General features: G+C 50.8%; 1 protein-coding gene across 1 annotated transcript in view; it reads left to right on the top strand.

The window, feature by feature from the left end:
- The first annotated feature begins 13,667 nt into the window (after positions 1 to 13,667).
- The window catches only part of LOC142575034 (neprilysin-1-like), a 622,756-nt gene continuing 619,172 nt past the window's right edge, over positions 13,668 to 17,251 (top strand). Inside the window, exons 1-2 of the mRNA XM_075684001.1 lie at positions 13,668 to 13,689; positions 14,216 to 14,320. Coding sequence (XP_075540116.1) covers positions 13,668 to 13,689; positions 14,216 to 14,320 — 127 coding nt within the window. The remainder of the gene's footprint in view (positions 13,690 to 14,215; positions 14,321 to 17,251) is intronic.

Raw genomic sequence — 17,251 nt, 5'->3', positions numbered from 1 at the left:
CAACGCCGCTCTGCCGTGGCTGGAAGAGAAGACGAAGCTAGCTGCACTGGGTCGCGGCTGCTCGGGGTCGTCTCGCTGTTCAGGGATGTACGGAAAGTCCATATCCCTGGCTTGAATTATGTGGTTCTGGTGGCGCTTCCAGGCAAACACACCTCCACCGGTTTCCACACGAACTCTGTATGAAACAGGTCCAGTCCGCACGAACACAATCCCAGGCAACCACTTTGCACTGCGTCTGAAATTTCGCACAAGAACACTTTCACCCACAGCGAATTTACGTGCGCGCTGCCTGCGACGCAGTCTGGACGAACTGCCGTGTCGAAACCTTCTGCTGCAGCGAGGGCTTGACGGCATCTAGACGGGTGCGGAGTCTACGCTGTAGCAGGAGAGTGGCCGGCGCCTCGCCCGTGGTGGCATGTGGAGTGTTCCTGTAAGCCAAAAAAAAACTCTCCCAACGTGGTGCTTAAGCTCGCGGCAGTACTTTTCCGCAGTGCCGCTTTCAAAGTTTGGACAAATCGTTCAGCTTGTCCATTACTGCTCGGATGGTAGGCTGATGTCCTTACATGGCGCGTGCCAATGCTCTTAAGGTAGTTTGAAAACACAGCTGAGATGAATTGCGGTCCATTGTCAGATACCACTACTTCAGGGTAACCAAACCTGCAGAAGATTTCACGGAGACGGTTTACTGTGGTTTCCGCGGACGTGTCTCGCAGTTGGCACACCTGCGGCCACTTGGAGTGAGCGTCGACCACAACCAGGAACATGGCACCCTTGAAAGGTCCTGCAAAATCGATATGCAGACGTTCCCATTGTCTGGTTGGCCATGCCCACGGGTGCAAAGGAGCCGGGCAAGGCATCGCGCGTTGAGTTCAACAGGGGTTGCAAGAACGCACTTGGGTCTCAATGTCGCGATCGATGCCTGGCCACCACACGTAACTGCGTGTTAGTTCTTTCATCCGAACAATTGCAGGATGTCCCTGGTGCGATTCTTCGAGCATCTGCGACTGGTGTTTCCGAGGAATAACGACACGCATTCCAAGAAGACACCCTAGCTGTGCAGAAAGTTCACAGCGTCTGTGAAAAAACGGCTTCATTTCTTTACTCACTACGTTCTCAGGCCAACCGTTCATTACGTGCTGCATGATTATCTTTAGAATCGGATCTTGGGCCGTTTCGCGTGCCACATCGCGATAGTTAATTGGCAAGGACTGCATGCGTAGGAGATAAAACTGGTCATCCGAACATTCTTCACTTTCACTTGGCAGAGGCAATCGAGATAAGCAATCTGCTTCGGCGTTTTGACTCGATGGCTTATAGTTCAAAGTAAAATTGTGAGCAGACAGAACTAAAGCCCAGCGTTGCAGTCTAGCTGCGGCAACAATTGGTATTCCCGTCTTGGGACCGAAAATTGTCTGCAAGGGTTTGTGGTCAGTAACGAGAACAAATGAACGCCCGAAAAGATAGTAGTGGAAACGTTTGACGCCGAAAACTAGAGCCAGCGCCTCTTTTTCCAGCTGACTATAATTGACCTCCGCTGAAGATAAGGTACGTGATGCGTACGCAACCGGATGGCACTGACCATTTGGCTCCACATGAGAGATCACAGATCCTATACCGTATGCCGATGCATCACACGACAGTTGCAGGGGCGCACTGGGGTCGTAGTGAGCGAGAACCGGTGGCTGCGACAGCAGCTGCTTGATATCCGAGAAGGCTGCTTCGCACTCGTCACTCCAGGCCCAGGGAACATCGAGTCGCAGCAATCTGTTTAGGGGTAAAACGACGTTTAACAGGTGAGGAACAAACTTGCCATAGTAGTTTATCAAACCCAACAGTGAATGTAATTGCTGCTTGTCCGTGGGACGCGGAGCCTTTGCGATGGCTTCTAGCTTGTCAGTTGCCGGTTCAATTCCGTGCGCGCTAATGACATGTCCCATGTACTGCAACTTGTCTTTGAAAAACTCGCATTTTTCTTTCTTTACCCTGATGCCTCTGTCTGATAACCGCCTCAGTACCGCCTCCCAATTTTTAAGGTGCTCCTGTTCAGTCTTTCCGGTGACCATGATGTCATCGATGTAACAAGTAACTCCGTCAAGGCCCTTCAGAATATTATCCATGATCTTCTGAAAGATCGCCGGCGCTGGGGCGATGCCAAAAGGCAAGCGGTTAACAACATATAAGCCCCTGGGCGTGTCAGGTAGGCTTTCGATTCCTCGTCCATCTCGACTTGCTGATATGCCCGACTTAAATCAATTTTGGAGAATTTCTGACCGCCCACTAATGCTGCCAAAAGCTCATCTAGCTTTGGAAGCGGGTACGTCTCGGCATCTAGGATTGGGTTCAGCGTGAGTTTGTAATCTCCACAGATTCTAATCGACCCGTCGCTCTTTACTACGGGAACAATTGGCGTAGCATACTTGCTACTGGCGACACGAGAAATGATTCTCAACTTCTCGAACTTTTCCAATTCAGCCTCTACCCTTTTCACAAGAGCGAAAGGCACACTCCGTGCTTTTAGAAAACGAGGCACTCGGTCATCCTTAAACTTCAGGCTTGCCTGCTCTCCTTGTATGATCCCTAACTCATCCTTAAACAGGTCTTCGTTTTTCCGAAGCAGCGTTTCTAGTGCTGCAGTTGGACTGCCTGACGCAGCGGACACCTTGCAAAGACCTCGAATGCCACCCCAGTCTAGCCTGATATGCTGTAGCCAGTTGCGACCTAAGAGCGGTAGGCCGCCTTGCGGAACAATGTAAAGCGGCACTCGTCCCTCTTGGTTACTGTGGCGGACCAGCACATCTATTACTCCTACAGGCTTTACGGTTTCCCTTGTGTACGTCTTCAGTTGCATCTATGTTGGTTGCAAACGAACAGCAGGAAAGTACACTTTAGCCTGATGGTGCGACATGACTGATGCTGCTGCTCCAGTGGCGAGCTCCATGTTTACGGTAGTTCCTTCTACATTTACGCCTACCATTATGGGTGCCGTTCGTGACACGTCGACACTGTTTAGCTAGTGAAGTCGTGCTGGGTCTTGCACTCAAGCGTGCGCATACACTGCTTCTGGTGTTTTGGTTCCGCTCTTGCTCTGCACATTCTGCGTATGTGCCCCTGCCGGTTACATTCGAAGCAAGTAGCTCGTACGTGCGGACACGCTTGCGCATCGTGCTTAAAAGAATCACAGCGATAACACTGCTGGAATTTGGCACGTTTACTTGCGTACTTATTCTTCTGCTTTCCGCTCTGCATTCGGTGAACTAGGCCAGCGTTATCTGATAAATCATGGGCTGTCACTGCATTGTTCATTGCGGCCTCGGACGCCAGAGCACGGTCAACTGCCTTCTGGAAAGTTTAGTGCTTGTCCTCGACGAACAGCTGTCTCTGGATGTCTATTCGCCGCATGCCACACACAAACTTGTCGCGAAGCGCATCGTCGACAAAAGAACCGAAATCGCAGGTTTGAGCTAGCCTGCGTATCTTTTCTACAAACTGAGCTAACGTCTGCGTTTCGCCCTGCACAGCGCGATAAAACTTGGCTCTCTCGGCAATAACGGATGGCTTTGGCGACAGGTGTTTGCTCAAAACTTCCCTTAACTCGCTTATTGACTTCGATGTAGGCGTATCGGGAGCAGTCAAAGACTTTAACAGTTGGTAGGTTTTCGGACCGATGAGACTCACGAAAACGTCTACTTGAAGGTTGGCTGGAACCTTGTTTGCCCTCAGGTACGATGAGAGTGGCTCGTCGTACGACGTCCAGTCACTGGTTGAGTCGTCAAAAGGTTCCATCTGTCCCAGCTGCGAGGCCATTTCACAGTATTGTCGGTTACGAAGAAGAAACTGCCAACTTAGCTGCAGGATCCCGCTGTCGATACGTTGATCCTCGTCGCCATTATGTGGTGTTCTTCCAGGCAGGCAGGAACCAGGCGGTTGTAGGGAAGGTACGCAAAGGGAATTGCTTTATTCCATTGACAAGGTGACTGCCGAGCGCCAGCACAGCTGGGCCGCCGGCTGTGATAAGCTGGGAAGAAGTGCGCTGGCTACGCTCGGCGCCGCGGTATATAAGCTCTTATCAAAGGGGCGTGTCGCAGTAGCGCACGTGTAAGTTATCGGTAGATTTGCAGCCACTACACGATGCATAAAGCAAACGGCATGACTTTGAATGCAAACAAGCCGCCTGGGGTCACAAAGGCGGTTTTCTCTTTGTCAGGTGAATGTATGGGTATCAACCAGTTGCCCGATCGGACGTGTTTAGATGAAGAGTAGCATGCACAATGAAGGCAGTTGATAACGTCATCGATTCGGGGAAGCAGATACACATCCTTTTCGTCACAGAATTGAGACGCCAGTAGTCGATACAAAACCTCCAGGACCCGTGTTTCGTTTACACGAGGATGACCGGCGCAGCCCAAACGCTAGAGGGATCTTGCATGACGCCCTTGGCAAGCACGCGTCGATCTGTTGAGCGATGATCTTGCGCTCTGACGCGGACATGCCGTAAGGCTTCTGCCTGGATGGATGCGCGGACCCCGTGTCGATCGTGTGGCGAGCCCGCCTAGTTGGAACGCGAACATTGCGTTCTGAGCGAAATCAACTATAACGCATGTTTGCTATGGACGCTGACCAGGGGGGGGGGAGACGCTAGGTGGCGTCGACCAGTCAAGACGCCTTCGCATCGATCTCCGACAATCTCATGCGTTTCATCGTTTTTTCCTGCTACCAGCCTATCGACGACATTATCCTCGGACAGGGCTTCGCTCAAGGAACGGCTGGATGTCCTACCCCTCCACAAGTGAGCCCATCTTTTGGATTTTGCAAGAGTTTTTTACCCGACCACGTCACTACGCCTAACGCCGGAGCTGAGACGCAATCCTGGAACCTACCCCCACTCCCGTCGGCGCCGGTCTCGCGCCATCCCTCGCGGCTGCGTGCCACGAGATGTCGGGTGCCGTAGACGCCAACGTGCAATCGGAGGCGCCTCCCTCACTTATAATGGATCTTACCCCGCCTGCCGCCGCAACCGAGGCAACCAATGTAATGGACACTCAGCAAACCGAGAACGCTGCTGAAGACGGCTGGACAACAGTTCAATACAAGAAGAAGAATCTTACCGCCTCCCTGCACCCTGTTGCGCTCCAGACAGTCGTAATTCGACCTCAGAGTGATGTGCACCTCCCTCTGCACAAATTGCACCACATCTCACAGGCCGTGCGACAACAAGCCCCCCTCACCCCACACGAAGTCCTGGATCTCTCACTGCATATTAAGCCACGAAGCAATATAATCGTTATCAAGACCCCAAGTTCAATAGCAGCGGAGAAAATCGCTGCCATGTCTCAACTCGCACTTGGACCAACCACGCACACTGTCACAGCATGCATAACCGCGCCGGCCAAGTCCTGCAGAGGGGTTATCCACGGAGTTGACGCCGGCACATCTTCGGAGCACCTGATGCAGAACTTGGACACTTTTGGACCCACCATACTAGCCTGCCGGATGATGGTCCGTTCAGAGACTGCTATTATTACATTTGAAGAAAGCATTGTCCCCAAGAAAGTCCTCTATCATCGAGCTGTGTTCCGATGTTTGCCCCACCACCCCAAAGCAGAGTTCTGTTCCTTATGCCTGATGTATGATCATCGTGCTGACAACTGCCCCACCAAATTAACTATTATCAGATGTCCTGACTGCACGAGACAACTCAAGCAGGCAGGAGAAGAACACCAATGCTTTCTCCCCTGCCTGCACTCTAGTGGCGATGATAGGACCAATGACCCCAGCTGCCAAATTAAAAGGCAGAAAGACCATAACAAGACAGAACGAGCCTATTTACAACGCATCAAACTGCGCAACGAGCAACAGCCTACACTTGGTTCCAGCGCCCCCAACACCGCAACCTCAACTGATTACCATCGCGAGTCCCCTGCATTATTATCGCCCGGACAGTAACAGCAAACAACGCAGACGCAACAGCCCCAGAAGAAGCAACAAGACATGCGACCTAACACACCGCTGTCACAGCTGACGACTTCGGCAAGCGCTACACTGAACGTGCAACGACCGGCCTCGAGCAAAAGCCTTGCGCGCATCCCACAGTCTGGGAGAACCGTCATACCCAAGGCGCCTGGTAAGCCAAGCAATACTATCATCCCGCAATCCCCATCCTTCAATACCCTAACATCACAAGCACATTCTCCTACTCCAATTTACGAATCACCACAATATCAGCAACACGTCCTGCACGCGCATTCCCACAAGACACCTTCAACGATAGAGTCTCGTCTAAACAAATTAGAGACCCTGTTAGAACGCTTTGAAAGCATAGAAAAGAAACTCGACCGCCTGACCGACATTGTCGAAAAACTTGCCTCAGCCTACGAACGTCCCGAAACACGCCTAACCGTGCTGGAACAACGAGTAGACCGCATGCTTAAGCGCCTTCTTCCAGATGAAGATCTTAGCTACGAAAACATGGACCACATGTCTCATTCGCAAAAGAGACAACTTCCTGATGACCCAATCGACACCTCCATCACTCAGCCTAAGACCGCAAAGGTCGCTAATCCGTGACAGAAGTAAGGAACGGGAACTTTTGCGTTTGGCAGTGAAACTGCCGCGGTCTCAGTAACAAAAAAGCAATAATGAGGCAATACTTCCAAAAATCGAAAAACCCACCACATGTGTTACTTCTGCAAGAAACATACAAGTAACAGAACATCCCCGGATACACAGCTACACATTCAGCGCACAACGAATGCGACCAACCATTAATTTCGACGTACGTAAAACATAACATTAAACACTACACGGAAATAGCACCAGACTGTTAGCAAAGTATGTCTTAATAACCACAATGTACCCGGACAACTCACAACGACCTGCCAAGCTGTACGACGTCTACAATCCACCAAAATCCATGTACAACCTTAGTCAGATATTCAAGCACGCTAAAAAAGATGAGAAGACAAATGACATTTACATCATGGGAGACTTCAATGCGCCCAACACATCATGTGGATACAAGGAGAACACGAAAACGGGCAGGTTGCTGGAAGACAACATAAACAAATTTCAGTACACAGTTCTCAACACTCTTGGGGTAACAACTCGCACAGGGGCGCAAAGTCAAGTTCCTACTACACCGGACTTTACGTTGCACAAAGGTGAATATGCTACGAGCTGGGAGAACAGCCATGAAAACCTAACTAGCGACCACGACATAATAAACATCACTATACACATGACGCCTCGAAAGCGCCGCGCCACAGCCACCTTCACAAATTCGGACAAATTCCGGAAACTGAGGCAGAATAACACTCACCCAGGGCATGACTTGGACACGTGGGCTAAAGGCCTCATAGAAACTAAGACAGCAGTTGCAGACACGCACACAACTTCAGCGCTGGCAGACCGGCCTGACCCGCACCTCACACGCGTCTGGAAAAAACGCAGCAAACTATTGAGAGTCTTATGCCAGCAACCGCATAACAATCAGCTTCGTGAAAAGGTAGATGATATAACTATTCAAGCGATCAATCATGCCCGGGCGCTCGAACAAACAGAATGGAACCACATTTGCGATAGCATCCAGAATACGTTAGACAAAAAACACACGTGGCATGTTTTGCGTGCCCTGCTCGGCACAAAGAAACAAGTGATCCCTACCATAGAGAAACACGCTAGTACAGAATGTATAAACAAAACATTTGATGAACTTCGGACCCTTTACATACCTGCGGCACACCAGTCACTGTACACAGACTATACGGGCCCCCCAAACGATAACATCGGTGCCGACTTCACTATGGCAGAACTAAACATAGCATTGTTGCAAAACAATAGGGCGACGGCGCCGGGTCCTGACGCCATCACATATACTCTTCTGCGTAATCTGCCCGACGAAGATAAAGAAACGCTTCTCTCGCACATAAATGAGCATTGGAACACAGGAACCCTCCCAGAAGAATGGAGAACATCACACATTACCATGATCCCAAAACCAGGGAAAAAATCCACGCTTTGCAACCTCAGACCAATATCCTTAACATCATGTACGGACAAAACAATGGAACGGCTTGCATTGAATAGACTAGAACAACATTTGGATAGCACGAAATATTTTCCGCACCAGCTCATAGGCTGTCGCAAGAACATTTCCACACAGGACTTATTTCTCATACTACAGAACACGCTTCTGCAGCCAAAGACAGCACAGACCCAAGCCCTTCTGGCAATAGATACAAAAAAAGGCATGCGATAATGTTACACATGATCACGTACTCAAATCGGTTCGCGACAGTGGATGCAGCGCCAACATGTACAATTACATACGCAGTTTCCTCAAAGGCAGGAAAGCACGCTTAAAGGCAGCGCAGTCTCTTACCTCCCCCATCAATATTTCCCTTGGAACACCTCAATGATCAATTATATCTCCTACCCTCTTCAATCTTTGCATGACAGCGCTATCAAGGCAGCTATCCACAATCCCTAACCTTCACAACACTTTCTACGCCGACGATATTACCCTATGGTGCGAAACCGTATCTCCAGGGAATGTCGAAACGACCCTCCAGAAAGGCGTTGAGACCATAGTTAACCACTTACACAAAGCCGGACTCGAACCTTCAGCAGAAAAGTCGGAACTTCTCCTCATGAATCGAACACAATACCAAAAGAATGCAAACGCCCTGATACAACTGACCTTATTAGGCAAGCAGATACCAAAGGTTACATCGTGCCGAATACTCGGATTTATCATAAATCACAACAACAATGCTAATTCTAACGTTATACAATATCAAAAAAAACTGCCGAAATCTCACGCACCTAATGCGAAGGATCATTTGCAAAAAACACGGCCTGAGAGAAGAACAAGCAACACAGCTCGTGACTGCGCTCGTGTATAGTAGGCTTCTGTACACCGCCCCATTCGTAACACTGACACAAACACAAACTCCAAAACTCGAATCTTCACTCAACACCCTTCACAAGGCCGCCCTGGGCCTACCGATATACACCTCAAATGATCGCCTTCAACCAACGGGCCTCTTCACACTTTCGCAGAACTAACACAACAACACCGAGACAGACAAGTATCGCGCTTGTCTTGTACGAAGCAAGGATGCGACATCTTGAAACGAGCAGCGATCGCCCTTATCCAGTTGACACCAGTTAATCAAAGCCCTTCGCTACCACGCAACATTCCATTTACAAACATACCAAAAATATGACGGCACACCTACATGACGGTCGACATCAAGCGCAAGCAAAAGATCACCATATAGACAGGAAATGCATCACGATATACACGGACGCCACACGCTCTGACATGGGATCATACGCGTATGCAATATATTGCCGCGAATCTTTGCAGTGCTTGCTCACTCTTCAAGACTGCCGCCACGCCGCTTGATCGCTTTGTTTGCGACGCAAGACGCGCCCACATTTATCCCGATAGAGCTCGCTATCAGCTTTAAATTGAGCGCAGACGACAGCGGCGAGCATTCTGTTCGACGACCGCCGAGCACGCTGGTCGCCTCACCGCCGCCTGGTAACTCAGACCATTGTGGGCGCAAGTCAGCCCAATAAACAGTCTTCTTTCGACGAACTTTTGTCCGTCCTCATCGCCCCTGCGACTGCCGTCAGCACTACGTGACAATATACACTTGGAGCGACAGCACCGATCATCCAAACAGCTGGGCCATTTTCCAACCCTCTCAAAATAGCCACTCTGGAGACTCACGCGATAATATATGCCATACAAGAAGCCTCTTTACTCACTAAGCACCACTCCAGTAACATCAACCTTTATGTCGACTCCAGCAAAGCCATTCGCAACATACAACACCAACTGTTGGAAACACACCTACGTGACATCTTAACAGAATCCTGTAACCGCAAACCGAACATTACAATCACCCTGCGTTGGGTGCCTGGTCATGCTGGGATCGAGGGAAATGAGTGGGTTCATCAACGTGCCCGCGAAATTAACCTCCGGGCGCCCTCGATTCCCTGGCCAAATCCAACGACAGTGGAGGACGCTGCCACGTACAAAGGGTAAATAGCTGAACACTACAAGAACATCAAGGAAAACCGCACTATTTTGCCCCAACCTCACCCTTCAGGGAGCAAGTACATGTCCTTCGTAAAGTTCAAACGAACACTCTTCTCACGCCACTAATGCTCTACAACTTCGGTTGGCGTAGCACAGCTCACTGCCCCAACTGTCCGGAGATAAGGGCAGGTGCAGAACACATTGTGTACTCATGTAACACTGCCATTACCTCTCCTTACTTTCCTTCCCCTTCCCCTCCTTCCTGGAGTGCTTGGCTTCACTCGGGCTCGGAGGATGAAGAACGGGCCTTGGCGGGGCAAGCGCTCTACTTTACTGGGCCTTAGTGTTGGCCTTAAAGTTTTTTTCCCTTCCTTCCTTCCTGACAAGGGCTTGACGCTTCTGTGAAGACAGTGACTTGATCATCTTTAAAAAAGGCGAAGAGTCTTCAGGGGCACCGTGGCCAGCCCCGTGCTCTCGGGATTCGTGTGACGTGTCATCAGTTAAAGCGCCTATGCTGAGTCTGGTATCCACTTCAAAAGAGGCAAGTCGCATACTGCTGGGTAGCACAACAGATTGGGAGGCTAAATTTGGCACCCACAGTGTAGTTGTTCCGCAGGCCATAGAGAGGACGCATCATGGTACGAGCACAATTCACAACCATCGGAGGCACAGGCCCAACGACTGCATCAAATGTATCGGCATCGACACCGCAAGCCGCAACTCGAACTCTGGATAAGGAACGTGTTGGTAAGACAGCATCTTCAATGACGGCCACGGCGCGTGAACAGGTAGCAGGCTGGGCGGCAAGAGGAGACAAGAAACGCTCGCAGTACCGCAGTCAACAGTGGCACCGCATTGTTGCAGGAAATCGAGGCCAAGAATTACGTTGTCAGTGGAATGAGCAAGCACTGCAAATTCGGCTTGACACACGTTATCGGAGAAATAAACGCTCGCGGTGCACACTCCAATAGGTCGGAGCAACTCTACACTCGCAGCACGAAATGCATTAGTGTTATTCCAGCGAAACATCACTTTACGGCTAGTCGGGTTTTGAAATCCAGGCTGATAACGGAGACACTCGCTCCTGTGTCCATTAAGGCCCACGTAGCAACATTGTCCACTAAAACACGGCTCTTGCTAGGACACATGGTGACTGGCGGAGGCATAGGGGCGTGTAGTTGGTGATGACTGCCGACCTCACCTTTCTTCGTCGCGCCGCCTGGTTTCCCGGCGGCGGCGACGTGAGGCGTCGTCGTGGAGATGGAGACCTGCGCTGGCGTGAAGGCGGCGGCGTCAAGCTACGCACAGATCTGGTGAGTAGCTGCGGTAATTCGCCTGGTGGTTTGTCCTGCTGTCGGTGTCAGAAGGCCAGGGTGTCCCATCGCCGTGCCGATTGCTACGCTGATAAAAAGTGCGCGGTCGGTCATGGGACGGTGGTGACGTGCGACAGCGATGAGGACAAAATCTGGCAACATGACCGCGAATACCGCATTGGAAGCAGATGGGGTGCTGACGGGACGCACTGAAATTGTCAGTAGCAGGATAACTGGCATGGCCATCCCACTCTTGACAAACTGCAGGTGGTCTTGGTGAGTAACCGCCGTGGAACTGATAACTGGGATGCGCGTTCATAGTAAGGTTTGGTGCTCTTGAACGAGGAGCGAAGTTGTAGGCGTCTAGGGAGGCGGCATTTATGGACGTCTCACGGGAGTCGAAGTGAGAAAAAGGCTTTCGATCCCGCGGAGTCGAGAGGGAAGCCACCTCCCGTCGGTCAAGCTCTTGGCGCACCACTTGCCGAATAACTGACGCAAGGTTGGATGAAGCTGGGACCACATCAACACTGGCGATTTTAGTTATGTTGACCAGGCGGCCGAACTTCGGTGTGATACGCCTAGCTTTCATGGCTTCGAATGTACGGCAGTTCCGAATGACGTCACTCACGGGGTCCAGACTGCATTTTCCGATAAGGAGCTGGTACACTTCCACGGCGATCCGTTTCAAAAGATGACCAACTTTGCCCTCTTCTGTCATCTGAAGGTCCAGGGCCTTGCACAACTTCAGCACTTCCTCGATGTACGTCGTGCAGTTTTCACCGGGAACTTGGGCTCGCTGCATTAGGGTTTGCTCTGCACGCTTCTCTTTAGCTGCCGGATTTCCGAAGCACTTCCTGATTTCGTCTACGAACTTTTCCCACGTCGTCATACTTTCTACGTGATTTTCAAGCCACCCACACGCGGTTCCCTTGAGGAAGCAGATAAGGTTGTTAAGCTGGGCGGTGGCATTCCAGCCATTGAACCGACTTGCGCGTTGGTAAAAGCTAAGCGATTCATCCACGTCTACCCCGGCTTTTCCGGCGAAGGTTCGTGGTTCAATGTAGGGCTGCTATGGTAGCTGGAAGAAGATGGCGCGTTGTCGCCGTCGGAAGCCATCTGTGGTGGCAGACCGGCAATTCGGCGACTTCGGCGAAGCTCCACAGATTGTGCTTCTGCGGATGGTTCCCCGACGCTCTTCGAAGGCGCCGTTGTTTTACCCCGCACCGTCCACCAAAATTGTTACGATGGGGTGCGTTTATTTAAAGATGAATTGATGAAAGGGGGGCCGCGCCGACATCTAGCCACTGCAAAGACAAGCGCACTTCGTTCTTTCCTTCCTCCGTTCTTTCTGTAGCTTTAGCGTAACAATATTTCATTCAGTAATACGGCAACGTGTACGGTGGCAGATTTATAGGATTCTAAAGATTATACAGTAAGACGGCATGGCGATTACACTACGCCAAGCAATCTCCTACCTATGTGGTTTTAACTGTATGACCGTAGTGGCGGCACTGCCTTTATTACAGCTAATTTTTTCTTGTAAAATATTTTCTTATATCCTGAATTCAAACGTTTGCTTCACACCATTATTTTTGTACGCCGGGGCTTCTCCATAATCAAGGGGAAAACTTAGTCGACGCTGGGTGGCACCCGTGAGATCCAGCCGATTAGGCAGCTCTTCAGCCTTCATATTCCGCAGTACGTCTCTAGTCCGTTCAATGTAAACGGTTGTCGATAATTTGAGGAACTTGTGAACTTTCGGGAGAAGGTTTCTGTCACATTCAGCTAGAGCATCCCTCGCGTATAGTCTAGGAGCTCTTCTCCTCGCATGGCCAGTGATCTTGCTTTCCAGATATCCCACTTCCCTTTAACAAGCAGACATGCGCCGTTCTCATATCTTTGACGTGAAATTCAAAGGCAGGCTGCACAAACTTAAGGTTACCCTTGTGTACGTGCCTTGGTAGGACAAATTGAAAGCTCTGTAAAGTGTTGTGTTCCGGTGATATGAAAAACAGAGCTCGAGAGAGGTTTACATATCGTCTATATAGGAAGTGTACGAGGTTCACCTGTAGTGCACAGAACTGAAATAATTTGCCCCATATTTCTGTTTACTGACCCGGAAAACATGGCACTTCGCAATTCGATCTGAACTCCGTCGCTCTGCCAGGATCCAAAACGAAATTACCTTGCTTGTATCGAGGAGAAAAAGGGACAGCGAAACTAATGCTAGACCATCTTGCCCTTATTTTTTCGCAGCGATGATTTCAGCGATAAAGCTTATGCCTGTGACATTAAGTCTGGGAAATATGTTTATTTGCACTCGAGCAGGTGTGTACACATGCTTCCATTTGGCCATGGACTACACGATGACCGATGTTGGCCGGAAAGAGGTTAGGCCTATACGACTGCTGCATATCTTTGTACACGCCTGTGATTTGTATTGCAGGTATGCCTTGTATCGGCTTGCGGTGTCCGATCGTTTCTCCTTGAGGCACAAATTGTAGCGTTTTAGTGAAATGGTCTTGCCGTAATTGGTTAGCGATACTCCACTTACCACAGCGGTCGGCTGGCCGCTGTAGTAGCTCTGCTTTTGGTATCAGAGCCTGGGCGGAGGTGTATTACTCTACCTGCGATAAGCGGCCATGTATACAACTTAATGACATTCTGTGATCGCTGTGCCTTCACTCCCCACTTTCCGAAATAATGTCGTGGCTGGCCGCTACATCAAGCAGAGCAAGGTGTTGAATTCTGAAGACGTCGCAGCCGGCATGTACCGTGCTTGACATTGCGTTTGCCTGAATACTTCGGTCACTTTTTCTTGCTTGTGTGTGATTCATTCTGGTGTTTTCTGCAGACGCTCGCGTCCAGTACCTGAGCCTTCAGAAGCAGAACTCCTGGAGCAGCAGCAGCAGCAGCAGTAGCAGCAGGAAAGACGACGCCACCGTGGAGCCAACGAAAGGTTAGCGAAGCGTCCGCTTCTCAAATTAATGATCGATTTTAGAGCGGTGATGATGCGCGATAAAGAAAGGCAGGAAAACCGTTTTTACCACAAAAGCAGCTTATTGATGGGTGTCTCGAAAGCATACGCTACAGACTGAAACGGAAACAACTCTGACCTGGCGGAGCCAACCCTGCCCGAACAACTAATTTGTGGGTTGACGCTGGTATGGCTGGGCTCGGTTGTCCGGGTCACCAATTCGTGGGAGGCGGCGCGAAGATGTAGGCTGGGCTCGGTTGTCCGGGTCACCAATTCGTGGGAGGCGGCGCGAAGATGTAGCCGTCGCAGCCACGGTTTATTTAGGCCGGGCAGTCATGGCGTAGCGGCATCTCGGGAGCGGCCGACACCGCGGCCGCTCAGGTCGAGCGCTCGAGCGCGTACTATTCTCGCGCTACCTGCACGTGAGCCCATCTTCTTCATCACCTGCTTCGGAGGCGAAAGTCGCGTTGCCAAGGGCCCCCGTCCTAGTGCAAAGCACGATTGAAATAAATTCCAATGGTAAAGTCCAGGTAAAGTGTGCAGATGGTGTCGCCGTTGGTAGTGCCGGGTTCACGCAGTCCGGGAGAGACGTGCCAGGCAGCACCGCAGCGTAGGTTGTGAGCGACGCGCAGTCATAGTGATGCCGCATTGCGAAATCGGGACCTGCCGCAGGTGCTCGCAGATGCCCGGGCCTGTAGAAGTCGGAGCTCCAAAAGATGTCGTCTGGCAGCTCGGGACTTTCGTGGATATAGCTCAAGTGTGTTTACTCACGATGTAGACGTAGAAGTGATCCTCGAGCTGAAGAAACCAGGTGGCTGAGCTGCTTCTGCAAAATTTCTGTAGGCCGTGCGTCCGCGGAAGGTGTTAGCACAGAACATCCGAAGGCTTGCCCTCTACTGCTTGCGGTAACATCTCGAATTTTGGTAGCATTAGGGTTGCGGTGCTCGCTGAACGAATCGCGAAGTTTGTACTTGTGGCATCGCCGTGCCTGCGGAGAGTCAGCGCCCAGTGAACCCGCTGGGAGAGCCTCTGTATCATTGGTGAGTGAGGGGCTCCCTAACTGAAAGCGGAGAGCTTGCGGGAACGTCCAACGAAGGAGAGCGGCCGGCCGTAGAATCGCCGAAAGCGCATAAATTTGACGCAGTGAATTCCTTGGAAAGAGTCGTCGCACAGATGCCTTTGAGCTGGGGAGGAGCCTCAGGAACCGAGGTCCGATGCTGGGGCCGGCGCGTACTGAGGATCGGCACGGGTGCACGCAGGCGATGTGGAGCGACAAGACGCCGAATCACGGGACGGTGCAAATGACGAGAGCTCTTGTGACAGAGCGCTAGAGGTGACATAGTGAGCTAGTATGGCTGCCCGCAGGTCGCAGTAGAATTCGAGGCCGCGGGCGTCAACTGGTGCCTCGAACGCAGCCGTAGCCTGGAAACTTGTTGAAAAGGAAATGGCTGTGCAGCTGGATGAACCAGACGCCCGGCATGTCGATGTAGACTTCCCGGACGCCTTACTACCACAGGACGTCTGCTGAACGGCGAGAAGCCACGTCACTCGCCTTGGTAGAGTCGGTGCGCAGACTCTGGCATGGCTAGGCTCGATCGTCTGGATCACAAATTTGTGGTAGGCTGCGCGAAGAGGTAGCCGTCGTAGCCACGGTTTATTTAGGCCGGGCAGCCATGGTGTAGCGGGATCTCGGGAGCGGCGGACGCCGCGGTCGCTCAGGTCGTGCGCAATAGCGTGTTCTATTCTCGCGCTACCTGCACCTGAGCACTCGTTATTCTTCACCTGTTTTGGAGGCTATAGTCGCGCCGCTACATATCTACGCCACAAGGACATGTATCCTTCATTTTAATGCGATAGCGTTAATCCAGCGTCGGCGTCCCCCGTCGGCGTTGGACGTCACTTCGGCAAAAATGATTTCGAACCAAATTCCAAACCACGCATACCAAACTACTTCTCTAACACGTAAGTTGCTCATACCTTGTTTTTCATTCTTTACAAAGTTATTCATCGGAATTTTGAGAACGGCAGCCCACAAAGAAAATGCTATGAAAAAACAACATCGACAGTGCATGGCCTTTATGTTAGCTTTTCTCAGAGTGAAATATTAAAACTGCGGAACAATAAGAGTAGGACCCGCGCAAGAGGCCGCGTTTCTACCAGAAAGCTCGCCTTCATGCATAGCGTTCGCAGCCAGCGTTCCTCCGGAAACGTTACGGTTAGATAAGCTGCAGTTGCCGGGAAGCACGAAAAGCAGTAAGGGGTTTGTGAACGCTATCGCATTCCACTCTTAAAGGCGAAGCTTAAGCGTCCTCCAAATGTTTACTCGTTGCGAAGTATATTCGCGGAAAAGTTTGTGAGGCAATGGCGATTCTGCCGCCAGGGGTCGTGCCAAAGCCACCTAGAAGAAAAGGCTTCGGTCATGCTATGTTCTACTCGCAGACGATGAAGTCGATCCTTGGATTTAGTGGGACGTACCTATAAGTAGCCACTGCTGATCTGATGACGACGACGTGCCCTGCTTGATGATGGATTGCTTCCATGTTGGCCAGTGGTTGCTACCCTTGTAAATGCACCCTGTAAATACCTTTCTTACTGTGCTTTCACGTAATAATATGATCAGGCCAAGATAAATCAGGGCAGATTTAAATGCGTAAACATTTGACATCAGCAGCATGAAACACAGTGTGGTTGTGAAAGTAAGTCGCAGATATAAAATTACGTCAATGGTGAAATGGGATAATATCGTTTTGTTAATACAAAGTGACATAAGCCATTTACTGCTCCAGACTTGGCTTAGTTGCAGGCCATGCTAAAGGATGGTCGCTGCTGTGTCTCCAACAGAAGCATGGCTGTTACAACACAACGTATAGTCAATGCACAGTTCATGATTACGTGATATAATCGTTACATGAT

This window comes from Dermacentor variabilis, chromosome 3 (genome assembly GCF_050947875.1).
Source record: "Dermacentor variabilis isolate Ectoservices chromosome 3, ASM5094787v1, whole genome shotgun sequence".
In the NCBI taxonomy this organism is placed as follows: domain Eukaryota; kingdom Metazoa; phylum Arthropoda; class Arachnida; order Ixodida; family Ixodidae; genus Dermacentor; species Dermacentor variabilis.
This window is presented reverse-complemented; position numbering and strand designations above follow the sequence as displayed.